At 33.6% G+C, this 27,382-nt stretch overlaps 1 protein-coding gene across 1 annotated transcript in view; it reads left to right on the top strand.

Moving 5' to 3' along the window:
• IGF1R (insulin like growth factor 1 receptor) overlaps positions 1-27,382 on the top strand; it is a 367,206-nt gene that overhangs the window by 269,122 nt on the left and 70,702 nt on the right. The window contains exon 4 of the mRNA XM_051981024.1: positions 26,205-26,517. Within this exon, the coding sequence (XP_051836984.1) occupies positions 26,205-26,517 (313 nt within the window). The remainder of the gene's footprint in view (positions 1-26,204; positions 26,518-27,382) is intronic.

Genomic DNA, 27,382 nt, shown 5'->3' on the forward strand with positions numbered 1-27,382 from the left:
TGGGATCACCAGGAATTGTGTCTGAGATAAAATTTGAACCCAGGTTTTCCTTACTTCTCTTCTAGTAACCTCTAAGTTATTCCTCATTGCTTCTTTTTGTAAGATTATTTTAACAACAATAAATGCATAGTCTTTAAGTGTCAGTAAATTTTTCTTACCTGGACAGTTTGATGTTTATTTTGTAATAACTCAAGTTTCGCATGTTGAATAAAAACTGATAGTAGTCAGTAAAAGACAGGGGAAGCAATTGGCAAACTTTGTTTCTAACAAACATCTTGTCCAAGTCCCATTTTTCAACCTCTTTACTGGAAGTGAAGTTTTCTGCATAATGTTGGTCCAACTAATAGAAATAATGAAATTTGGTGGCCTATGTGTTTTTAGAAATTATCCATCTCAAGTTTTTATCTAAATATTCAAATTTTCAGATGATAATGGAGATCTCTAGTCCAACCTCCTCATTTTACCTATAAGGAGCCTGAGGGCCAGAGAAATTAGGGGGTTAAACCTTAATTAACGTGGCAAAAAATTTTAAGTAAAGGATTGGAGTTTTTAATTCAGATTCTTTGTCTCCTTATCCAACTGCTGAGATTAAATATGTTTTTTATTGTTTTTATTGCCACTAGGAATTTAATTTTTCTGGATTGCTTGGAATGATAACAGAAAAAATAACTGGTAGTTTTAGAATGATTATAATAGTGCATTTAAAATTTGGAGAACCCTTGACTTTTTTTTTTTTTGCTCAGGAGTAAAATAGATTGAGACGGGGAGATGGAATGAAAATAAAAATTAGTAGAGGAGTCTGGACCAATGGTTTGAGTTAGTTTTGATTCTTACTGCAACTAAGTTTTTACTTGCATTTTAGGACTACTGGGAATTCGTAATCATATATGTTGGAGAAAAATGGAAGTCCAAATCATATTGTATATTTTGAAGAAATTAGATAAGTTTTGGGTCCAACAAGAGTAATTTTATTCAAAAGATGCCACTTTTATCGCTGAACTTTTGAAACTAATTGAAAAGGAAAGCTTAGGAGATTTACTTTTATAGTATGGACACTATAGATTGAAAACAATGCAGTTTTTTGCAGATAAGTAGATTGGAATCAGAATTACATGAAGAAAATATATAATTCTGAATTTTATTGAGCGGAACAGTTTATAATAACCACCAAAATGTAGTAATTGAAATGAAATTTAAAGACTATTACATCCATGTATTAGTATGATTCTTCTAACATATACTTAATATACTGGTTGGGTTATTTAATGCTGTAATAAATAAAGTTTTTTTATGCTCTTGAGGTATAAAATCTAGCCAAATCTATTGAATTTGTGTAATATAACTACCAGTGACTATTTTTAATGCCTTACATGTGGTTTTCATCCCTGTTTTTATACCACAAAAATGAGATGACAGAACAATTATTTTGCCACACTACTATCTTCCTTTAATACCTTCTTTTTTCTTCATTGAGATTAGTTACTCATCACACATTGGAATTTAGAAGCATAAATATAATTGCTTATATACCAAATAGATACATTTCATATACTGAATATTTATTTATAAAGAGACTTTATGACTAGTTATTTTCTGAACCAGACAGTCCTCTAGTATAACATAATGTAAGAACAAAGACCAATTTTTTTTGTTCTTTGTAATTTATCATTAAATGCATCAGCACTTTTGAAAGAGGAAGTACTTTTTTAAATGCCTGTTAAATTCAATTGAATATTAAGGGAAGAATTTAGTAAATTCTGACTAAGCTAATGTTAGTGGTGCATTTGACTTTTAAAGGACAATGCCAACTTTATTATCTTCTCTGTTAAAGAGCCCCTTCACTTTACAATTTCACTTGTCAATGTTTTTTTCAGAAAAGACTAGAAAAACAAGAATAAATTAGATGTATTATATATATTCTTATCTTGTTATTGACACAGACTAAGCCTGATATTGTCATAAAGCTCTGTGTTTCAGTTATTTCTAAAATTGCAATATGGATGTATAATTGGAACAGAGGACAATTTTCTTAAAAATTACCTACCTTAACAACAATACCAACAACAGAAACTATCCACTTTTGCCTAAGCAACTCAGTCATATCTAGCTCAGTTGTTAGCCTGTGTAAGCATGTGGAGGAGGAGATATGACATGTGACTTTACTCTAGACTCATAAACAACTGTATCATGTGCTGAGGAATAGGAATGCAGGAATATTAGCTCTTTTGAGCTGTAGTTTCCCACTATCTCGTGATTTTTATTTTTTTATCAGCATTTGGACGAGAGAGAGCAAGAAATGGAATAATATATCATTTATGGTTTTTCTGTTTTCAAGGTATGAGCAGTTCAACCTCAACTGTATCCCTTTTTTAATTTTTCCCTCTTTTAATTCTATAAACCTACAATTGTTATATAAGGGTAAAGTTATTTCCAGTACCAAGAAATATCTACCAAGATATCTCTAAAGTCTTCCATTGATCAGTATAACTATTTCTGATGAGAGTGTCAATACCAAGAGATTCAAAATGCATTCTAAGTTATTCTATAAGAACACATTCTTCTATTTCTTATCTTTGACCAATTAAAAAAATTTAAAGATAAAACATTCTTGACCTTTCACAGAGGAAAGTGCAAATAGTACATTCTTTAAGGAAAAAGTTTACATTTTTATATAAAATCATAGCCTTTGAGCTAAAACAGAGCTCAACAGATCATCTTATTTAGGTGCTTTTAGTTTTATCTGTTCTAGGCAGATAAAAAAAGGTATTGTTATTTCTGTTCTGATATTGGTAAAGCAACTGAAACTCAAAGAAGTCAATATGTGAAAGCTACATCATTTATGGAATAATAGACATAAGATAATAGAAAAAGAAATCTGTGAAAATAAATGTCAGATTATTTACCACAGAAAAATGAGCAAATGAATTGAGTATAATATGTATGTAAAATAAATTTGTAAATAAATTAACTCAAGTGCTCATTTTTATTACAAATTTCATCATGGATAAGCAAGAAATTCAGTTTAGTCTAATGGCCCAAGAGAGGATAAAGTTAAAGGACCTATAATTTCTTTGGCATAAACAACTCTATGAATGCTCTACAACATTTTCTCTTCAGAGTTGCCTAGACCACTGAGGTTAAGTAATTTGCCCATGATTACCCAGGTCTTCCTGACCATGATTGCTGTAAACAGTTAACAACAGCCATCAAACAGCTGTAAATATTAAGGTATATATCCTGAAAGGAGGAAGCATCCTCTTCCTCTTGAACTAAATTCCCGTGTAGCAAATAAATGCATACAATTTTCCCCAAAAAAAAATCTGCATTGGCTTTAAAAAAATTTATAAAATTTATACTACTAAACTCTTCCCTCAACACCTCTTAATGTCTCAGCTCTGCCCAAGTCATAGAAGTGAGTACTAAGGGTAAAACGGAACAAATTAGGGTTGGGACTTTCCCTGATTTCTGCTTTCTGTTGCTCTCAATGGCCCCTGTTCTGTCAGTAGACCCAAGAACAGGGTATGTAGTCTCAAGAAACTGTTGACCCTGGCAAGGAAAACGTCCATTTCCAACCTAGAGTCCTTCACTGACCTTGAGAGGATTACCCTTTTGTTACACTTGTGTCTTTCTTCACATCCTGTTGCTACCTCCCTGCCAAAATCTTTCAGGGTTCCTATAGCAGGGTGAATAAAGGCATATATAGCAAAAGGAATGATAGCTACCATTTTATCTTTTATCTCCTTAGCTTTGTCCAAGTTGTCCTCTATGTCAGAAATGTGCTTCTCGTTCACCATCACTTTGTAGAATTCTTAACTCCCTTCAAAAGATAACTCAAGTGGATCTACTTCCTAATAGCAAGCATTTATGTAGAATTTTAAGGATTGCAAAGCAATTTATAAATATTATATTATTTTATCCTCACAACAATCCTGTGACTTATGGTTTAATATTATTCCATTTGAAAGATTAAAAAAAGGGAAGACGTTGACAGGTAACTTTCCCAGACTTACTCAGCATAATAAGTGTTTGAAGATGGATTTGAACTTGATTCTTCCCTTTTTATAGGTTCAGCATTCTATTCCTGGATAGTTGTTCTCCTCTCTGCTCTCAGCAATAATTGACATTATTTCCCTTTTGAAATTACTTTTTATTATTTTGTGTTTATTTCACTGTATGTTATATTCTTATAACATTATAGAAACTTGTTGAAGGCAAAGTCTGTTTGATTTTTGTCCACATATTCCTAATTCCTAGTATGGTGCTTTCATTGTAGATGGTAAATGTTTGCTATGAGTTGGAAGAGGCATTGAGTAGATATATGATAGCTAACATGATGACAAATCATAGATTATAATGATTTTCCATCTGAGGAAATTTGAATATATATGTGAGATTTTTAGACTAAGGACTGAGAGATTCTAGAGGTCTTTCTTTAGAGGTAGAAAGAAATTCTGGCTAAAAAATTGACAGTCTTATTGAAGACAAAAATAGGATAGTTAATTGCCTTCTCATAAAATTGAACTATTGTCACATCTCATTTTTTGTGGATGGACTATACCCATATCAATTGAGAGGCAACTTGAGATTCTGGATTCAAATGTTACTCGCATACTAAATTGATCTTGGGCAAGACTACCTCTCTGAACCTCAAATTTATCATCTATAAAATTAAGTTAATAATAGCACATACTTTTCAGAGCTGTACTGGCAATCAAATGAGATAGAATATGTAAAACACTTTGCAAGCCTGTAATAATATAAATAATGTTAGTTATTATTAGCTAATCATTCAGGTATTTATTATAATTTTGGTGATATAAGTTTTGGGGTTTGTAATAATAATACTAATTTTAAAAAAATGATTTGATTGATTTTTAAGAAAGTTTTATTTAAAATGTGTTCTATATGTTTAGAAAACAGCAGTGCCATACTTCATTAAGTCATAAATTGCCAAATAGTGAAATTGTTCTTAGAGTTGTTTTTAACGTCCTCTTCCCTCCCCCATTTGTGAAAAGGAGAAGACAAACATTAGTACCCCTTATCATAGTGGAATTTTGTTTTTTTATTATTATTATATTTTTGAAATATGAGATAAGCCTACATAAGAATTAAGGTTTCTTTGAATAGAAGAAAGATGGTTATGCTGTTCTGAACTGCTAGTATGATAGAGAAATTGTATGTAATGACATTAAACTACAATGGACACATCTCAAAGGAACATTTGGTGAAACAATACTTTCAAAGCTCTAGATTTTTGTTTTATTTTTTTAAAATAAATTGCCATGTAAAGAAAATGTATTGTTCTAAATTGTTAACTTGTCAATTTATTAATTCTTTGTTGTGAAATGATAAATTTTGTAAAAAAAAAAATTCTTATAAAGCACATATACATTTCTATAGTTAAACCTTGTTGCATCATTTGCCATTTAAATGCTTTTCTATGTTGGAAATATTACTTATTTAGATCTAACTGAAGTTGTGTGACTCAGAGTACCATAGAGAAAAAGGAAAAAAAATACTTTGAATAGTTAAATAGTTAAAAAGGATTATTCTAGTCAAGAAGTAGCATATGAAATTATAAATGACTTATTCATTGCTATTTAATCCTACAGCTGGGCCCAAGATGGCCTCCAAAAGCAATAAATTATATTTCTACCTTTAATTTTAAAAAATCATATTGAGCCCCCTGGGGAAAGACTTGTTACTTTGCAAAAGTTATTATGTACTAAAGAACTATTACAAGCTTTTGTTGGCCTATTATTGATGGTAGTTTGATTTTTGGCTACAAGATTTATATTGCTCATCCTCATGGAAGGAGGCACTGTGATTTAACATCTTTATGGAGACAGAATGACTTAATAGATACAGTAGTTGGTCTAGCATTTAAAAAGAACTGGATTCAAATTTTCCCATTGAGTCTCCCATTGAGTTCTGTGATTATGGATAAACCATATAAACTCTCAGGATTTATTTAGTAAATCATAGATAGGTTGCTTCTTAACTGGATAGAGGGAATTCCTTTGTTTAAAGATGATGATTCCTTTTTTAAAAAAATTCCTTTTTTGTTGAAAAAGGATAGGATCTTTCTTTATAATAGAAAGTAATGTTTTGATAAACTACTTGCTTGATGTTTATGGGAATGTTCCTCATGGAACCCTTCAAAATCAAAAAGTTATTCCTTATTAGTAGAAGGAGCTTGTTCTCTAATAAGAATTTAATATTAACTTTTCTAATAAAAACTTTGTGGAAAGTAGAGTAAGTGCTATGAGGGGATTGGTAGCATTTGTCTTATTCCATATCCTTGTGTCCCGATATTTCTATCATCCTATACTCATTCCAAAAAAAAATTAATTGAATTAAGTTGAACCTTTACTCTGAAATTATGCCCTGGGTGTACTAAATGGATATAAGCAGAAAAACACTTATAGTTGAAAATATCACTAGATTGGTCATCCATTTGTATTCTTTGAGTTGTTTGAGATGTCTTGATATTAAAGCAGGTTAAAACTTTAGGGATCAACTAATCTAAAATTGTTTTTTCATAGGATCATAGATCAGGAACTGCAAATGTTCTCAGAAGCCATTTATACTAGTTCCTTAATATGTCAGATGAGGAAGTTAGCATTTGAAGAATTACTCATGGATGTTCTCCAAACTTCTGCCCTAGGTTGTCCTTTATTGCTATACTTTCTTCCTTAGTAGTCTCAATTCTTAATCTGTGATTTTAGTTGCCACCACTTTTCATCAAACTCCAAAATCTGCCTCCATCAATAACCTCTTCTCAGAGTTCCAGACCTTTTCCCCCCTAGTTCTGTTGAATCTCTCCAGCTGGTTAGCCCATTATATCAAAAATTTTGAACTGAGCATCATATACCCCAAAACTTTTCTTCCCTGTAACTTCAGCTTTGATAACGTTAGATGGCATCACTATCTTCCAAGTCACTCAAGTTCATAACTTTAGAGTTATCTTTAACTCTGCTTTTCTTTACTTACATGAACAATAAGTTGACAAGTTTTTGATATTTCTATTTCTATATTATCATTTATAAAGGGTGTCTCCTCTTTTTTTCATATTATAGCTACCTGATTCAAGTTTTTAATCTCTTCTTGATTAAACTATTATAATATACTTCTAATTAACTTTTCCTTATCTAGTCTATCCTCTTTCAAATTTATTCTACATTGTTGCTCTGTGACCTTCTGTATGTACCTCCCTGATTTCATTCTACTTAGGTGCTTTCAATGGCTCTCCATTGCCTACCAAATAAAACTTAAGACTGAATCATGACATTCAATGCCCACCACAGTTTAATTAAAATCTGATCCAGTCGTGACTCTTATTTCCCCCTTTATACATTGTGGTTCCCACTCTTTTCCTCCTGTGTTTTTGTTCATCTTTCTTGCAACTACCCTCAATTTATTTGTTGGAATAGACTGCATGTTAGCTCTTCTCCCTTTATTGAAGTCCCTCCCTTGTTTCAAGATGCCACTTTCTCCAAAAAACTTTCCCTAATTATTCCCTTCCCCTCTTCAAATTTCTTAGCTCTCTTATTGACTCTCACCAGTGTGTTCTATGACTTGTCTAAGATCATACACATAACTAAGTAACTGAACTGAGCCTAGTTTCTTTGTCTCCAAATTCAGCATTCCTACTGATCCCACACCTGCATATTTCCTATCTTGTTTTTGCGTGTATCATGGGTACTATATTCCTCATTAGGCAGTAAGCTCAGAAAGGGAAGGGATCCTGTGGTGGGTATTTAATGAATATTTGTTGAAAAGAATTAAAATTATGACTTGGCCAAGGTCATGGAGATTAAAGCAGAAGTAGGACTAAAATTAAATTGTCCTAACCTCGAGTTCATTCTTCTTTCTACTACTATAGTCTGCTTTTTCAGACTAGGGGTAAGACCCATGATATTTGGCAAACTTAAATAGCGACAGGCTCCCTATGAGCTAACTCAACCTCATAAAAGAACAAGCTCCTATATACTTAAGGTCCCTAAAAATGTTGCTAGGTTGGCAAATATTTAGAATGTGGGCTGATTAAAAATGGTTGCTTTAAATTTTTCCCTCTATGTACCTGAAAGGGGGGGCTGTATTTACTCTTAATATAATTTTGCTGATATATAAAAAGGAATATTACAGTGTATCCTTATGTTCATTCTCACTGAGTATATGCCAGGGCCATGGTGGGCTCATAGTAAGTGGTATATGTGCTAAACGCAAAATTGGCACCAATAGGAATGGGTGGAACTGATGAAAATTTTAGATATCTTGGTGTGTTTTTTTTTTAATACAACAAATATGTTTCCTGGTTACAGATTTCTTAAAGTATGGTAGGTTCATAATTTGTGTACATAATTTTCCATCTTCTATCCATCCAAAAAAGTTTCATTTTGATACTTTTATCAACCAGTTCCTTCAGAAATGCTTGCAGAAGTTTGTTTTTTAAACAAAGTTAAAACTTTATAAAGTATGCTACATTTTGAAGCAGAAAAGATTTGTTTTATTGACATTCTTCATCTCTCTTGGTATTCTCTGATGTCTAAAGATACATCATGTATATAAATATGATTTCATGTTTCTTTTTTGCTGCCTATAATTTGCATTAATTTACAGAAAACTTTGACTTGCAACAGAGTCAAAACTTTTTTTTATATCCAAGGCAGAGGGTAAAGATACTACTTTGTTCCCCCCAAGTATTATAAAATCATGTTTGATTTTTGAGACAATTGAGATGGGATCCTGTTATAAACAGCTTAGTTAATACTATTTAAAAATTAAAATGTTTACAACTCATTTTTCCTGGCAGTATTCACCTATGTAGGTGGTTAAAGATTTCCTGTAAGTTTTGCAATTTCCAGGGCAAGGAGAGTTTGTATAGAAACCTGCTATGATAGGAATGATATAAGAGGTGATTACCTAATCCTGTGTTTTGTTACAACATATACCTGTGGTGATTGTTGGATCTTGCAAGGGTATCTTTTTCAGTGTCTCTCTGTTGAAAGTTCACTGGTAGCACTAAATAAAACTAATAAATGTGTAGAATAATTACTTAGGAATCCAAAGTATTATGCCCAGTCATATGGATAAGCATTTTTGTAAAAAAATGCTACAGAGCCCAAAGTTTTGGGTATCTAAAAGTGAAAAGGATGTTTTGACTATGACTGAACTCATTTGTTTAGGGGCCTTGAGGTTATGAGGCTATTCCCTGCTCAGCCCATTTTATGGAGTTTCAAGGTCTTAGAATAGATTGGGGGAGATTACAAGAAGAAGCAGAGAGACAGGTTCAAAACTACTTCTCTTGCTTTAGTAATTTTAAACTTTTGAGATTATCTTTCCCATTGAGTTTGAAAAAATTAAGTGAGGGAAATTTTCTTTTAAGTGCTAGTTGTTTGTGTTGTTGTTTTTTAAATGTGCTATGTGAAACAGAAGCATTTTTCTGTTACCTAGAAAGAATGAAATAACTTCACTCTTTCCTTTGAACATTTATTGTCTTAGAGAAAAAGATGGACAGTGAAACAGACTGTGCATGAATTGAATGGGATACTGTGGACTCTCCTCTGATCCCCTGGAGTAACATCTCTAATCCTGGCCTGGAAAGGAGAGAAGGGATAAGAATTAAATTTGTTAGTTTTTATGTAGAAAGCCGAATTTAGCAAGCTTTGTAGAAAGTCTGTGAATTTCTGCAATTAACAAAATGCTAACTTCAGCCTTTTACCCTTTGCTTTAGGTCACTCTAATTATTTGTCAAACTTTTTTTTTTTTTTTTTGTCACTTGCCAGTACTTGTTCTCTGGAAGAGTAAAATATAAACAAATCAAAAGAGGTACTTTATGCCAATTTGTAGTGTTGTGCCTGCCTTATGCACTTTGTTTCAAAGACCTCCCTAGAAGATGGGGAAGTTTCCTTAGACTTAGAAGACCACAGTTGTATTGGTCTTCTATCCATATTTCAAAGAAGCTGCTGCAGCTCTCCTTTAAGGAGTGGGGGGAACAAACTGTTTATAATTTCTTGTTTTCAGTAGGGCTTTAGATTGAGATTTCTGTGGGAAAAAAACTTATACTCAAATGGAAAATGTTCTTTATACGTGGATCATGGATCAAGAATTCATTATTACTTCTCAAAAATACCCTTTTGAAAAGCCCAATGCTATGAACTGAGTTTTCTGTTCTCTAGACTTCAACAAACATGTTGACTCACAGATAAAATGATTGGAACTTGAGCATAATTGGATTCCATCCCACTTATGGGTTCTACTCTTGAATTCTAGTGATTCAGTGCAAGGTTATTTCTTGAGAAAAGTACTTTCCAAGGTGTAGTCTCATTTATAGTTAATATTGTGAGGGCCTTTTCATTCCATTACTTCATTTTAGCATTGGGGGTGTTACTGCTGCACAATGTCTTATGGACTTAGAGATTTGGGTTAATAGGAGAGAAAAAAGGAAAAAGGGAATTTATAGAGAAACAAGGAAAACGATCCCCAAACCTATTCCCCTTGCTCCAATATGATATGTTTAGTAATTTTTCACAAATTAGGCAATGAATTTTCAGTGTAAATTCATTTTTATTTTAGCAACTTCACTCCCAAGGTAAATTTGGAGATGGGGCAGTTTAAAAATCGGGACTAAAATGAAGGTGTTTTTAAAATTCAGAATTTAAATTCAGAAGACCAGTATTTTCAGCTTAGTAGTCTTGTCAGTCAGTCTGTCAAGAAACATTTTTAAGTATCTACTGCATATCTGGCATTATGCTAAGCACTGGGAATGAAAAGAAAGGCAATAGTGTACTCTTTGCTCTTAAGATGATCACAGTATAGTGAAGAGACAACATGTAATCAGCTATGTACAAAATATATACAGGATAAATTGGAAATAATTAAGAGAAAACACTAGAATGAAGAGGGATTAAGATTTCGAAGATGGGATTTTAGCTAAGATATGAAGGAAGCAGGAGTTGGAAATAAGGAGTGGAAACAATCCAGGTAAAATCACTAAAAATGTCAGCATGTCTGGAGATGGAGTATTTTGTGTGAGGAATGGCAAAGAAGCCATTCTTTGTTTTGCTAAGACAATTGGGGTTAAGTGACTTGCCCAGGGTCACACAGCTAGAAAGTGCTAAGTGTCTGAGGTCAGATTTGAACCCAGGTCTTCCTGATTTCAGGGCTGGTGCTCTACCCACTAGGCTACTTAGTTGCATTTTTTTTTTAATGGGAAGATATGTAGAAGAAAAGAGAAAAGGAGACTAAAAGTGTAAGAACAGATTGTATATTGAGAAAAGTTGATCTGTATCATATACTCTAGAAGATATTTCTTTTTGAACCCAATCCCTGATTTCATTACTTTAGGGAATTCCCCAATGAGGAAATTCCAAGCAGATTAACACCTGTTTGCAACTGAGTTTGAGAGCTGTCCTGAAGTGCTGGACGGTTAAATGAGTTTTCCCAGGGTCATACAACTGTTATATGTCAAAGGCCAGTCTTGTACCCATTTTTTCCTAACTCAAGATCTGGCTCCTTTCGCATCACATTTTGCTGCATCCCAGTCTAGTACATTAAAGTGTTTGCTTTTAAAGATAGTTCATAAGTGCCTTTTTATTTAAATGCATGTTTGTTGTTTAGGATTGGATTAGGAAAGCAGGTAGGGTAGATTGGCCGACTTTGTAATACATTTCCATCTGAAGTTGAAGAATTGCTTACTTCTGGTTATTTCTTCCCCCCGGTAGTCTAAGACAAATATTTTTAAAGCCCCAGTAGTGGTTTTCCTTCTTTTTATAAAATAAGAACCATGTTTATGAATCATTTGCTAGTTGTGGAAAAAAAAGAATTCTGATAATCTTTTTGAATAATAGCAATGTTGGATTAAATGAATGACATCACAAGATAATAAGCTTAAAGAAAGGAGACTTGTAAATTCTATTATTGTTGCTAAAAGCAGTCCATGTATAGTAATATGTGCAATATGAACATATCAATTAAAAAACATTTATTAAGCATTTACTTTGTGCCACCCCTGTGTAGAGAGAAAAGTAAAAACAATCCCTTTTCTGAAGTTTACATTCTAAGAAGGGGTTTAACCTGTAAACAAGTTAGGTTTATACAGTGTGTATACAGTGTGCATACAGAGTAAATGGGAGGTGGTCTTAGAGAGAAAGCACTAGCCATTGAGGATATAAGAAAATAGGAAGTAACTAGGGAAAGCCTCCTTCAGAAAATAGCTATTGATAAATAGAAACCATCTCTTATCCTCAGTCTTAGTGGTTTAGAAGATATTAATATTTTTTTTTGCTTTTGAAAAAAATTGTAATCAAGATCCTTTTTTTTTTTTTTTTGCTTCCTAAATAGTAGAAATTTCCCTCTCTTTGATTAGCTGTGTTCAGTCACATATTTGAATTATTTTTATGTAAATGACAGTTGTTGAGAGTAGTATGTTTGTATATATATATTGTTTCTAAAAATTCATTCACTTAGAAAAGCTAGTTAATTGAGGCATTGCACCTCTTGGACCAGCATTTCCTATTAAAATAAATATGAAAAAGTGAAGTTTGTAGCAACAGCTGTATAACATTGGGCTTTTAATGGGTATGTACAGTAGACGATGTATCAGTAGCATTGATACTCAGTCCAACACCACCAGTTAGGCATGTAATTGCCCAGAAATGGTCCCTAACACCAGTTTTAAGAGGCGCTGCCAAAACCACAAAGCTTGGGGCCTCTCCCTCTGAATTTGGCCTCCAATTGGACTAAACAGCCCCCAGTTTGTTCCTCCGGGACACAGGCCTGCCTTGTTAGGAAATCAGTGAAGTTTGGGAACCCACAATACCTCACATAGCTCTGTGTACAGTAACAGAGAGTGGAAATCGGGCCATAAGCATGAGCAACCAGACAAGTTATAAATATAGAATACTCTCTCAATTCCACTTATGTTAGTCATGGTGGGACAGTGTGAGTTTTATAAACTTATAAGGAATATACAAACAGTTCTGAATTTAAAATAACTCTGTATAATTTTTTTTAGTGTGTGAAAAAGATTTTTTCCACTCTGTCCATTTAAGCATTTGTAATAGGCAGGATTAATTATTTGTATTTTTATATGTCCATGTAAATGCAAGTAGATGCTTTAGACTCAAAGCCAGAGCATAAACTTACAATTGAGGAAGATAATTGCCAGATAATCTTCATTTGCCTTTTCTTCTCATTTTTTCTCCCTCTCTGCTTGGGTGGTAAACAACATTTTACGCCTCTGATGACCTCACAGCAGACTTCTACCTTTGCCAACTTCCCTGTGAAGCAGGAGAGATCCTAGAATCATAGAACTGGAAGAGACCTCAGTAGCCCTTTAGTCCAACCTCCTTCATTTTGGAGATGAAGCTCAGATAGGGTGAGAAAAAACAAATGGATTATAGAGTAGCTATTTAGCAAAAGCCACCTTTCTATTCCATTTATTAAACTCTGCTTTCTAGCCTATATTTTACCTTATTCCCTATCATGCATTCCTGATCATCCAAATTGACCTTTTTTCCCTCTTCACAAAGAACATTCTAGCTATTCTGGCTCTCTTCTCCCTGCTGTTGCTCATTTTTTCTGTCCCTCATACCTGGAATGTACATTCCTCTCACCTCCATCTTGTTCCTAAATTCTGCAGAAGCTCAGTTCTAGTGTCTCCACTCCTGATTTATATATATATATAAAATATGTGTGTGTGTATGTGTATGTATATATATATATTTCATATATGTGTGTGTGTGTGTATAATATATATATACACACACATACATTTTTGTAAACAACTCTATATGTATATGCTGCCCATCTGCTAGGAAATTAAATAGACTATTGTTTCATTTTAAACTTTTTTTCTGTGTGGAGCAGAATACCTGACACAAAGCAGGTGCATAATAGATGCTTATCCATTAATTCATCTTAGCCATCCTTACTTTTCCATTTAAAAATGTGGTTTAGATAAAGTTGTTATATAAAATATGTTAGATAAATTACATAAAAGTCATATTAAGTTTATTTTTGCCAAGGAAAATATTCTTTTCTATTAAAATAATGTCTCTGAAGTTGAAGGTTGGGGGAGCCTTCCTTAAATGTCTTAATATTTAATTTTTTCCATATTTCCATTCAAAGATATCCCATGCTGCAGTTTAGAAAAAACTAATTTGGTATACCAGACTTTTACATGAAGTTTGTTCTTATATTTTGCTGTCCTTCAGCAGGACAGTTGGCACTCTGCCTCTAAAAGTAAGTCCATGTTACAAAGCTGATGTCCTCTTCTTAACAGATTAAAATTCTGTTATGTTTTCCTCAAATCAAGAGCTCTTGTGATTTAGGTTAATTTGATGGTTATTGTGATTTTTTTTATTTGTGATAAATCTGGAATGTAACTTCTGATATATGGTCTATCTGGATCATTTTGTCAGCATCTGATTTATAGGAAGCTTGATAGTGCAGATGGCTTGAAATTAAGACTTATCTTCATGAGTTCAAATCTGACCTAAAGACATTAGCTGTGTGACCCTTGGCAAGTCACTTAACCCAGTTTTCCTTAGTTCCCTCATCTGTATAATAAGCTAGAGAAGTAAATGGCAAACCATTCCAGTATCTTTGCTAAGAAAATGCTTTTAAAAATGGGGTCACAAAGAATTGAATGTCACAGAACAGAGATAAGACTGATTTATATGATGGCAGTATTGTTCTTTGATAATTCATAGATCTGGGATTTACCATAGAAAATCACTGCTTATCATAATCCTTCCATGTCTTGGGAGATTCATGACTTTTCCCAAACTTTTGGCCCTTTGTCTCCAAACTTAGTCTGGTCCTTGGATGAAGAGAAAATAGTCCCTCTAACAGCCCACTTTCAAAACCTTTCCAGCCTCTTCAGATTCATCAGAGTTTGTTCTTGGCCAGCTTAAGTTTTAATGTTACCTCTGTACTACAATGGAATAGAAGGAGGCTCCTGTCTTTGTTTGTTTTTAAACCAAATTCATATTTGAAAGACAGAATTTTTAAGAGGAAAGGGAAAATGTGTTAAAATAGAGCACTCATTTTTAGCATGTGCCTGAGGATCCATGCTCCAGGTTCATTCCTCTTCATATTCCTTAATTTTGGAGGTTGAGCCTTTCTAGTGATGGTTCTGTGTTATTTAATTTTTGTTCATAGTTTCAGAAATCTTTGGTGGGAGCAATGACGCGTTCTAAGTGGGTTTTTATTCCCTTTTTCCCCCTTTATTTCCAGACTTGTGCCAAATTTCTGCTTCCTTCCTTCTGTTTTGCTTCCTTTAGAAGAAAATGTCTCTGAATTTGTGCATGCAATGTTTCTAGAATCATGCAACAGCAAATAGGAAATGTGATTTTGAATCTGTTTATCTTTTTTATAGACCTAGAAACTACTTGAAATTTGTTGGGCCATTGAGTTCCTCAATAATATTTGTTTATATGCTAAACTTATGCCATAAGAAAGGCCCAGAATGCACTAGTTTCTTTTCTTTCGTTCAAATGCCAATTTTAGCAAAAAACCAATTTTGGGTCTTCCTGAGCCATATAAACTATTTTCAAAGAGAATAAAACTCATGTTGCCTCCTTTCATTAATAAGGCTTGTTTGTATCTAGGTGGTCATTGGGTGTAATGTGTTTTTTGGGAAAGTGAACAGCACTACCCCATATTGGTCTGGTTTACTGACAACTTAATAATTTTTATGTAGTTTTGTTTGACCCTTAGAAATGGACTGTGCCACATAAGAGATGCATTTCTTTTTCATAGCTAGAATTTAGCAATGACTGCGTGTCACTTGCCGATAATCCTAGTGATGAATCAGCCTTGTAGACTTGTGCTGTGTAAAAATGTTCTTGAGTATTTTAGCTTGTGTAATGAAATAAGAGGCTTCCTAGGCATATGTCATCTTCTTAATGCAGGCTAGAAGCCTGATACCCATCCTAGCTATGGGGCTTAATGTGGTCTTGTGGTACAGAACTACATAGTACACTGGTCAGGAGGATCAACATACCAACCAACATCTTTCAAATTTATTGACTCATAGTAGTAGACTTTTGTCTTTAAAATCTTCCTAAACGTATAGAATACACCCCTCTTTTAAAATTAGGAAGTCTGGTATCTTCTCTAGCTTTACACAGAGAACAAAGGTAGGCTATAGGAGTATAAGATAAGATGTAGCTAACATGATCAAACTTAACCAAGATAAATTAATCTAAAGCATTTCATTTAAATTTTCAAAAATTATACATGTACAGTATGGAAGTAAACAGTAGATCTTGGAGAAAAGACCACTGGGTTCTTATATTTTTCCCAGCTCAAAGTCCATTAAATATATGGTTTTCATTAGCCAGAGTGTACAGGTCAAAGTTAGGGAATAGTTTTTCACAGTGAAACATCATATTTAGCTTTGGATATGTAACCTTACAAGTCTGAAGGTATTCTGAGGACTCAGAAGAATGATGAAGAGTATGTCAAATCATACTTCTTTTCATGTGCTTTGGACTCCAAATAAATTAGACATTTTTTGTTCTATTTCATCCCACCTTGCTTCTTTTTTAATGTCTTCCTCTTATCTACCAGTTAAAATCATGATCACCAATTCAAATGCCATCTTTTTCATGTATTCATCCTGAAGTCTTAAGCCAAAAAACATTTTTTCTTTGACCTCTAGCATTTCATAATTTTCCCATGTATTTCCAGTTTATGTGTATGTAAAATCATATACACAGATATGTATATATATATAATATACAATACATGCATATATAAATTGAAATGTATAATAACATTTATATATATGTATATATATATATAATAATAATTAATAGATATAGCTATCTGGAGGCAGCTAAGAGGTACAGTGTATAAAGTGCTTGACCTGGAATCAGGAAAACCTCAGTTCACATGCAGCCTCAGATATTAATTATGTGACCTTAAGGAAGTCAACCCCTTTCTGCCTCAGTTTCCTCATCTGTAAAATAGGGATGATAATAATAGCACCTACCTGCCAGAATTGTTATGAAGGTCATTCATATGAGGTAATATTTATAATGCACTTACAACAGTGCCTGGCACATAATAACTGGCTAAATATATCTTCCCTCCTTCCCTCCTTTCTGCTATCTCTCTCTTTTTTCCTTTCTCATATTATTCAGAACTAGTAAATTATAGCTTCTTTATGGCAAGGACTTTGTCTTATTTTCATATTCCCATCAGGCTTAGATCATAGGATTATATATAATAAGTCTTCAATACATTTTTGGACAAAGAATTAGATTAGAGAAGAGACAAATTAGGGGAGATAGATTTCCTGTAGCCTGGTTGACATCTACCTACTAGTAACCAAAACCTTCTTTTGCAGCCTCTATGTGGATTGCATATCTTTTGACATGATTTGTAACTAGAAATTGCCTTAAGTTGTCAGGGGTGGAGGGAGAAGGCAAATATATAAGTGCAAAGAATTAAAAAAATTAAGCAATGTAGTTCTTTGACTCTGGCTGAGTAGATGAATGATAAAGGTGTTCTTTGATTAAATAAGTCTGGGCCAGAAACCTCTCCTTGGCTTGCTGTTGCTTCAGCTCTTACTTCTGCAATTCCCTTTTAATGGCTGTACAATTACAAATTGCTAAATACAAAAGGATAGTTTGGAGCAAGAAATGTAAGAGGAAACTTTTAAGTCCAACTTTGTGTTAAAGTCTTGTAACTCACATGATATTCAGATGTCCCAAGCCCTTTCTGGGTCTCTGCCCAAACCCAGCTGCTATAGACTATTTATATAAATTGCCTTAGATTTATTTTGTAACTCTTTCTATAGCTGTATGTCTTGTGTCCCCCAGATGAATGCAAGCTTCTTGAAGTTAGGAATTATATTTCATTTTTAGCTTTGCATTACCAGCATCTTGCACAATGACTGGCATATTATAAACATTTAATAAGCACTTATTAATTGCTTGTTTGATATTATTTCTTACCAGCTCATCCTGTATATATGACAGTCTACTACTACCTCAGATTTCTAATTGCCACATATATTAAAATTCATTTTGCTTAAAAAAAACTTACTTGAATTATCTATCCAAAAAGAGAGAAGCCAGGATTTTGATAACCTAGTCTCTCTGTGCTTCTCTTCCCTTTGGACTTCTAAGACTTATCTACTTTTTGCCTATTAGGATGGATATTGGAAATCTGTAGTTATTGTTTTATTTTGATGAAAATTAAGGATGAATTGGTAAGGGATGTGGGTAATATATGTTGTTGCCTTAGATTTTGGTTAAGGCACATAGAGCAATGGTGGTTTTGGAATGAACAATTGTTTCAATATAATGAACACATCTATCTATTTACAAGCTTAATTGGAAGTTGTTTTCAGCTGTGATTGAATTACTGGAAGTGGGATTTCTGGGTAAGGGCTTTGTGGGATTTCCCTTTAGCTCTTCCTCTGGCAAATCAGTGAAATAACAGTTCTCTTTAGAAAGGCTTCTGCTCCAGTTAAAAATTTTTTTCAAGTTATTTTAGCAGTTTTATTTTATTTGTATTATGTATAGTGAGTTAGCTGGATCAGTCTGCTTTTCCTTCTTCACTGATTTATTTAGACAATGCCGTAGTAATTGGATAATTTGAACTACTTTTTTCTTGAATGTAGCAATTTTTTTCTTCATTTCTCTCTTTCATTTGAAGGATGGCCTTTAAAAAAAAGTGATTTGGGGATAAAAGTATGTATGAAAAAGGAAAGAAAGGAAGGATTGAATAATATTATATAAGGAGGAGAACATCCTTAAAAAATAGTTATCCCACGCTTTGAAACCTCTAGCTTGCCCAAGTTTGACTGGCATATTGCCATTGCTGGCAGAGGTTGACTCACAGGTTTGCCAGAAATGTTCCTCTTCTGCTGGCTGTGTTATTGCTCCATGTGGCTGGATGTTTATTCACCTGATTGTTACAACTCTAACTCTGAAGTCATGGTATCCTGATGATAAAGGTGCATACTTTTAAAATTTTACCTGTTGAGACATATGTGTATACACATACATATGTATGTGTGTATGTGTGTATGTATGTATGTATAAAAACAGCAACTCTCTATTCCTGAATGGCCATGTGCTGAGGAAAGTGGCCAGGAATACTATGAGGCAACTTTCCAGAACTGAGAATGATGCTCTTCCTTTTTTTTTCTCTCCAGTCCATTTGGGATCATGGAAAAGAAAGGGAGCTCTCATCCTAATTTCAGTATTTTTAGCTATCTGATGCCATTTATATTTACAACTTTAAAAAAAGATTTTTAAAAAAATTTTTACAAAATGTATTCATTTTGGAAGGTCATATCTGAAATTCTCTGCAGATCTTTTCCATTTTTCTTCTATTTGTTATCACCCTTTACATTTTCATCCTTAAAATGCCTTAGTTTAGTGGGGTCTTTCATCAAGTTTTCTTTAAACTGATATTACCCTGCACTACTTCTTTCTGTTTTATGAGGGAATAATTCCTTATTATGATCTTCCAGGGGACAGCTACTTGTTTTTTTTTTTACTTCAAAATCATGTTTAAAGTTTTTACAAAAGACAAATACATGTTCATAGGTATTTAAATGTAGATCAGATCTTTTATTGTACTTAAAAGTTGATACTTAAAATCTGAAATACTCCATGGAGCTGCTGGTTAATCATTTCGCCTAATCTCTGCTTTATCTGAGAACTCAAAGTTCATTTTTTTTTTTCCTTTTTGCTGAGGCAATTGGGGTTAAGTGACTTGCCCAGGGTCACATGATAGGAAGTGTTAAGTGTCTGAGATCAGATTTGAACTGAGGTCCTTCTGACTTCAGGACTGGTGCTCTATCTATACCTCCTAGCTGCCCCCAAAGTTCACATTTTCTGATGAACTAGGTATTTCTGATTCATTTGGTCACTACCTCCTGCTGTAGCTACAGGAAGTATCCACTGAACAAGCATCCAGTTTACTCAGTTACTCTGAGCTCAAAGGGTAACCACTAAAGTTAGGGTCATGCATCCCAGGATCACTGTTTGGTAAACTTTGCTGAAAAGAAGGCAGAAGTAGTTAAGGAACTGATACAGTCTTAGTTTCACATAAATAAGCATATATTCTTGCTGCTATGTGTGAGCAATTTTTATTGCTTAAAGAGGAACTACCAAGTAACAAGTTATAAAGACAGGAAGCAAGGGCTTCCACAAGATTTTACAAATAAGTTTGTATTTTAAGCAATTGTTGTCCTTGGCTGCCATACATTTCTTCTTGGCAAATAAATTAGATATTTGCTGACCAAGAAACTTTTTAGGCTTTTTTAATCACATCATTATAACAACTTGATTTGCCCTGGTCAGACATTTGTATGAAAAAAATCTTACCGTCTATGTTCTTTCTTCCATTATGTTCTATTTTTTAAAATCAAGAATAAATAGCTAGTTTAGATGAGAATAAAATTTTCTTACTTACACATCGTTTTCTCATTTTTATTCTTGCTTCTAGCTTTGTAGTAATTAAGATTTTTTTTTTTTTTTTTTTTTGCTATAACAAGACATCTTGCTAGTTGAATCAAGTACTGAAACATTCCAGATTCTCTTGGAAAAAATCCATAATTACTCAAAAGAGTTTAGTCTACTATCCACAAAGAGAAAACCAAATAATTAAAAAAAAATTCCTGTTGTGTAAATCATGACATGCAGTAGGATGAGTTATATGTATTGACCTTTGTTAGGTTTCATATTTTGGACATGTGATATAAATAGATGGGTTGGGTCTAGACTTAAATGGGAAAGCATAGGTTGATGCCTTTCAGAAAGTTGAAAGGCTTTTTTAAAATAACCCCAAATTGTTCTTAAGCAAAGGCCCATATTTGTAACATCAATAATTTATCAATGTTGTTCTGTGATTGTATGACTTTAAACACCATAACCATTTTTTTTAAATCAGCAAAATCAATCAACACATCCAAAGAAAATCTGATGTTATATTCAGTTCTCCACACCTGTGAGACCCTAATCTTTTTTAAAGAGCAGGGAAGTTGTTTTCTTGACCACGCTTGAAATACCATCATGGTCACAAAATTCATATAGGGTATGAGCAATGCCTAACACATAACAATGAGGGCCTGTTAATTAGCATAAGGGCATCTGAAATGTTTATCTAATTGATATTTGATGGATATCAAGGGAAAATTAGAAAGGTCAGTTGACCCTTTGATTCATATCCTGAGGTAAACTTTCTGATCTAGAGTTGAAAGTCTATAAGTCAAAGCAATAAATATTTATTAAGTGCTTTTAAGCTCTGAGTTAAACTCTGGAAATACACAAATGCCACCTCTATCCTTAAAGAGCTTACACACTAATAAAGAGTTTTATTAAGAAACTTAAACGTTGCTGTCCAGGAGAAAGTAGTCAGATAGAGAGGACCACTCAGTAGAAAAAGTCTAAAAACAGGAGTGGAACCTGGACAGGAATGAAGTTATATAGAATGGGCAGAGATGAATGAGTTTGTTCCACATTGTTGAAGGGAATATCCATGTCAGTGAAATCACAGATCCATTTGTGTATCTTGAAAAATAACACAGAATATAAATTCTGAGAGGCAACATACTTAAACAGATACTAAACTTTTGAGTTTAAATTTGTAACAAGATTTGCTGAATGAGACTTTAGGAATTTCTTTAATCTTGATGTCTGTCCTATAGTGTATGAGAGCATGCTTTCCATAGTTTCTATCTTTAAAAATATATAGTAGTATTCTATAGAAACTCTCTCTATCCTCGCTAGCCAGACCAAGTGTTCCTTCAAGGTCACTGCTTTGCGCCTTAAAACTGGGGAAGTTGCTGTTTGTCAATAAAATGACTGAATTTTCCTCAGTATGTCTTATGTCCCCATGTCTTTTCCCTAGCATAGAAGATCTGGAATATGATCTAAATTATTATATATTCTGCTTCTACCTGTATGATTCAAATTTGGAGGGTAGAACTACACTTTTCAATAGCTATTAAAGTAGCCTGAGAAGGAACTGTCAGACAGGTAGAAGAAAGCCACAAGGAAATTTTGTCAGAAAATGGGGAAGGCAAAACTCTCAAGAATAATAAGTAATCAACAGTTTTAAATGCCACAGAAAGGTCAAGGAGGATCAGGTCTCAGAAAAACAAACTGAATTTTGTTGGATGAATAATGATCTTACAGACAAAATTTATGTTTCCCACACATTTACTTATATAGTTTATATATTAATATTTTATGATGTTTTTTTTATTTACTTTTTAGATGGTTTTTGTTTTATACCATAGGTACTTTTGAATAAATATATCCTTCTATCAGGAAAACCTTTGCTTTTAATAGATATAAATAAAAACTAAAAATGAGTTTAACAAAACCAACTATCTGATAGTATGTGAACTATTCCTTACTCATAGTTTCTACCACTGCAGTGACATTTCTGAATTCTTCTTAGGATAAGATTGTTCTTTTAAAATACTGTTTAATTTTATTATTCTTTCTGTTTATGATAATATCTAATAAATAAACAATCTCATTTGAGTCTCATAATACTACAAAGTAGGGACCCCTATTATTATTCCCATTTTATAGATGAGGAAATTGAGGCAGACATGGGTTAAATGATTTCCCCAAGATTACACAGCTGGTAAAAATCTGAGACCATCCTTTTTTTCTCCAATAGAGTGCCAGAACTTCAAATGTATCTGTTAAATTTTAAGTTTTGACTTCCCAAGAAAGGGACAATCTCTTGGTATGATATGCTGATCTTAGGGTCCCCCTCAAAAAAAAAATCTCTTAATACATTGAGTAATAATAACATCTATTAATGATAAGACGAGACATATGATTTATCTTTGTCTATTGGGGTTATCCTCAGGACTTTGTTTCATTTTAGATTTCCTTATTTCATGCTTCTGGTTGCCCTCATTTTGGATTCTTATTCAAACTATAGCCTTAGAAACAGATAATGATCATTTCCTACTTCTGCAGTAGTCTACTGTTTAATAATTTTCTCCTAATAGAGATGATTTTCTTCCCTTCAATTCCCCTTTCCAACCCTTTTTAAAAATAGTCCACTATATATAGATCTTATCATCTTGTTTAATAAATCTCCTCATCCTGAGGTTCTTTTTTAGAAGAATTATTTTCCTAAAGATAAAACCATTTTGCCTATCTCTAGAAAGCACCATGCTCCTTAATGACCAGATTTAGGACTTATTAAAATTCCTGTATGAGGAGCTGCCATTGAACTACCTCATGCTAATTTTATTGGCACTCACTACCACTACTTTGGTCTAGGATTTATCGGTGGTTTCATTATATGCAATTTTTTTCTAAGATATATGTATATAGTTACTCTTCAAAATAATCTGAGTCAAAGAACACACAAACTTTTTTTCTCTCTTACAAATCTTATAGATCTTCTATGTTTGAATAAAACTTAATAGCAAAGCAGATGCAAAAGTCCAAATTTTCTTTTTATTTACCTTGAATCACATAAGACTAGTTCATGTTATTTTGTTGAACATTAATGCTTCTTTATTCAATTTCTATCTGGACAGCTGGGCAGCTCTACCTAGGTATCCCAGAAGCCTATTAAGCACAAATAAACCTATCATTTTTTTCTCTTCCAATATCTACTTCTTTGTTAACTTTCAACTCCTTGTTGTTGGTACCACCATCTTCCTAGTTACTTAAGTTTATCCACTCATCTTTGACTCTGTCATCTTTAGTTCTAAATATTCAAGGCCTTCCAATATATCTTTCCAGCCCTATTTTGCCTATTGTGCCCTTCATATTCCAGCCATACTGGACTGCTAGATGTTCCTAGAGTTCAGTCTGCGTTTCTCTGCCTCTGTGCATTTATGAAACCCATCCTCCATACTTGGAACAAAACCCCCTCATATCTCTGCCTTTTAAAACTATTTTTTTGCTTCACAAGACCTAGATAAGTTTAGTCATCACTTTTTCCTGCAGTCTTTGACCTCTTTCCCTTCTGTCTCCCTCCTTCTCCAAAAGTGATTTTTTTTTCCTCCTTGGATTTTTTGCACTTTATTTGAACATTCTGAATGTCTCCTTTTCCCTTTTCATATTTTTCATTGTATCATGTTATTTGTAACCTCCCTATTAGATAGTAAGAGTAAAAATTGGCCAAAAAATCTAATAATCTTAACCATCAAGAAATATAATTTTGCTCATTTATAGTCACATCCTGTTTTTGACCTTAAAATCACTTTGTGTGGTCCCCACTTTTTCAGTGGACTTAGTTGTGAAGGATTTGGAGGGAAATTCATTCTCAAAGGACCAGTCTGCAACTAGGGCGTTTATTTAAAAGAAAGCTCTGGATGTTTGGAAGAAGTTCTGTAAAAGATTTAAACAACAACAGCATCATTGCTAAATATGTCTGGTTTCCAAAAGGTGGCTACTTTGGAGGAAAAAACTTTACTATAGCTATGTGTAAGTCCTGGGATATTTGTAAATGAGTTTTTATTTTTCTACCAAACCCAGAGTATCATTTGGTATAAAGAGCTCTTATTAAGTAAACTCCAAATGCTCTAAAACATGTGGCATATGTTTTTCAATGTATCGTTTGATAGTTGCATGGGACACAGAAATTAAGTGACTTACTTAAGATCATGGCAAAAACTGGAATTGAATCCTGGTCTTTCTGACTCCAAGGCTATCTCTAGACACTATGTTGCCTCTTTATTCGTTATACCATGCTATCTTTTTGTAAATAATAAGCAAGTAAATAAAATCTCACATGACTTTACATCACAGCACAGGTAAAGAATAAATATATCCAGGGTGTCCCAGAAGCCTTGTTGCAGTTTTAAGGTAATAAAGCTTAGTAATTTTAGACTATTAAAGCTTAAAACTGCACTAAGACTTTTTGAGATTCCCAATATATCTCTTTGAATTCTTGCATTGGAATAAATTTGTACTGTCTTTCTGTTGTTGCTTAATCATGTTTCAGTTGTGTCCAATGTTTTGTGACCCGATTTGGAGTTTTTTGGCCAAGTAATAGAGTGGCTTACCACTGCCTTCTCTAGCTCATTTTACAAATAAGGAAACTGAGGCAAGCAGGGTTAAGTGACTTGCCCAGGATCACACAAGTAGTAAATGTCTGAGGCCAGATGTCTAAGTTGAATCTTTCTAAGATGAGTCTTCTTTATTCTAGACCCAGTACTCTAACTGCTGAGTGCCTAGCTGCTTACTGAATTTCTAGCTCAATAAAATTTAGGAAATGTATAATAAAAGCCAGATTGTATATCTGTCTAACTTTGCAGCTATTTGCAGCCTGTATCCTGCTAGCAGGCAAACAAGCTGTAAAGCCTTATTTATAACATTGCATTTTAACTAAATACCAAATCATGTTTTGTGTAAGATCATTTGTGAATTTTTCTTTACTGGAGGTTTTGTTTTCATCTAAGATGCACATAAAAAGCCCACTTTTCTCAACACTAACAGAATTTCTACTTTAAGCAAATCCTCAGTGATCACATAAATATACAGTAATTGATGGGATATAGGAATTGCCCATTTCTTTATTTTTTATTTTTATTTTATTTTATTTTTTTGCTGAGGCAGTTGGGGTTAAGTGACTTGCCCAGAGTCACACAGCTAGGAAGTGTTAAGTGTCTAAGGACAGATTTGAATTTAAGTTCTCCTGACTTCAGGGGAAGTGCTCTATCCACTGCACCAACTAACTGCTTCCTCCAATTGCTCCTTTCTTATTGACGATAAAACTTTTTTTATGTATAGCAGCACTATAATGAAAATTACTAGTCTCCTAAAAGAGTTGATTCAAGAGATTTTATTAACATATAGGGTAGTAGAATTTTACTTTTTCTGAAGAAAAACTATTAATTTCAAATACATTTAAATGTACCATCTCAGGCTTTTGAGAGGATATTTTACCATATTCTTAATCATGAATTGTTAAGGATTTTTTTTTTAGTGATTGTGTCTTTGCTTCTTTCCATTTATTTCTTATTATGAAGGGAAATTACCATATTTAATATTTACCATATTACTATGTTTAATATTTAAAATTTAGGGGACATGAAAGCCAGATGGTCCACTTGCTCTGATAGCGGACTTTTTGTCCCAAAGTTTTATTGCCTCACCCACAAATCCCTTGAAGTTAGCAGTCTTTATGTGTTCCTTTTTAAAAAATTTTAAAGGAAATTAATCATGCTCTTCTTCTCTTTTCAGTGTGTCCTAGCTCATGTGGAAAACGAGCCTGCACAGACCAGAATCAGTGCTGTCACCCGGAGTGCTTAGGAAGCTGTAGTGCACCAGACAACGACACAGCCTGTGTGGCTTGTCGCCATTACTACTATGGGGGCACTTGTGTGCCCACCTGTCCTCCCAACACTTACAAGTTTGAGGGTTGGCGTTGCGTTGACAAAGATTTCTGTGCCAGTGTCCACAGCGCTGAAGCCAATGAATATGAAAAGTTTGTGATCCACAATGATGAGTGCATGCAGGAGTGTCCCTCTGGGTTCATACGGAATGGGAGCCAAAGGTAAGTCATAGCTTGTAAAAACAAGGTGTGCCAGCTGGCAATCAGAAGTCCTTAAATTTTCAGTTGTGGAACCAAAGACTTTTTTAATGCTCTCTTTATTTCTATATTCCTTGGGAGAGAGGATTAAAAATTTCTTCAAATCAAATTAACAAGCATTTATTAAGCACTTACTGTGTGCCAGGGTACTATGCTAAGCACCAGGGGGTTACAAATATAGACAAAAACAAAAGAATTCCTGCCCTCAAAGAGCTTTCTACTGAAGGAAGACAATTTATGCAAAAGAGCCAAAGCATAGGGTGATGAGGAAGGAGAGCCAAGAGGATGATGACAGTTGATTGGCTTAAATCCTTCCCAGAAATGGGAGGAATTCACCAATGGGAGAAAATGGCCTACATAATGGTGGGATATTTTAGAATGAAAAAGTGCAGGATGATGAGCAGGCACCACATGCTTAGGGTGAATTGGAAGCTGAGACACAGTGTTGAAGTCTTCAAAATCAGATTTGGCGCTAGGAGAAGAATTTAAAAATACTTACTGTGCTAAGTGCTGACTTTCAGGTTTGAATTTGAAGGGACACTGCTTGTTCCATTTCCCATTGCTTACAACTGGCTTTACCTCTGACCATGAGCAGCAGAGATTTGCATGTAGCACACAGAGTGCTACAGGGATATTTAGTAGGATTAGTTTTGATATAAAAATGTTTCAACATAAAAACTTGCAGTTTCTGTGATTTGGATTTGTTTCTCATGTTTTTACTGTGTTTCTGTGCTCTGAGCAGTATTTTGTCTTAAGCAAATGACTATTTTGTTAAACTAGACAGAATAGTTCTATTTAATTTTATAATTAGTTGTGAAAGAATGATTCT

This window comes from Antechinus flavipes, chromosome 2, assembly GCF_016432865.1.
Source record: "Antechinus flavipes isolate AdamAnt ecotype Samford, QLD, Australia chromosome 2, AdamAnt_v2, whole genome shotgun sequence".
NCBI classification, from domain to species: Eukaryota; Metazoa; Chordata; class Mammalia; order Dasyuromorphia; family Dasyuridae; genus Antechinus; species Antechinus flavipes.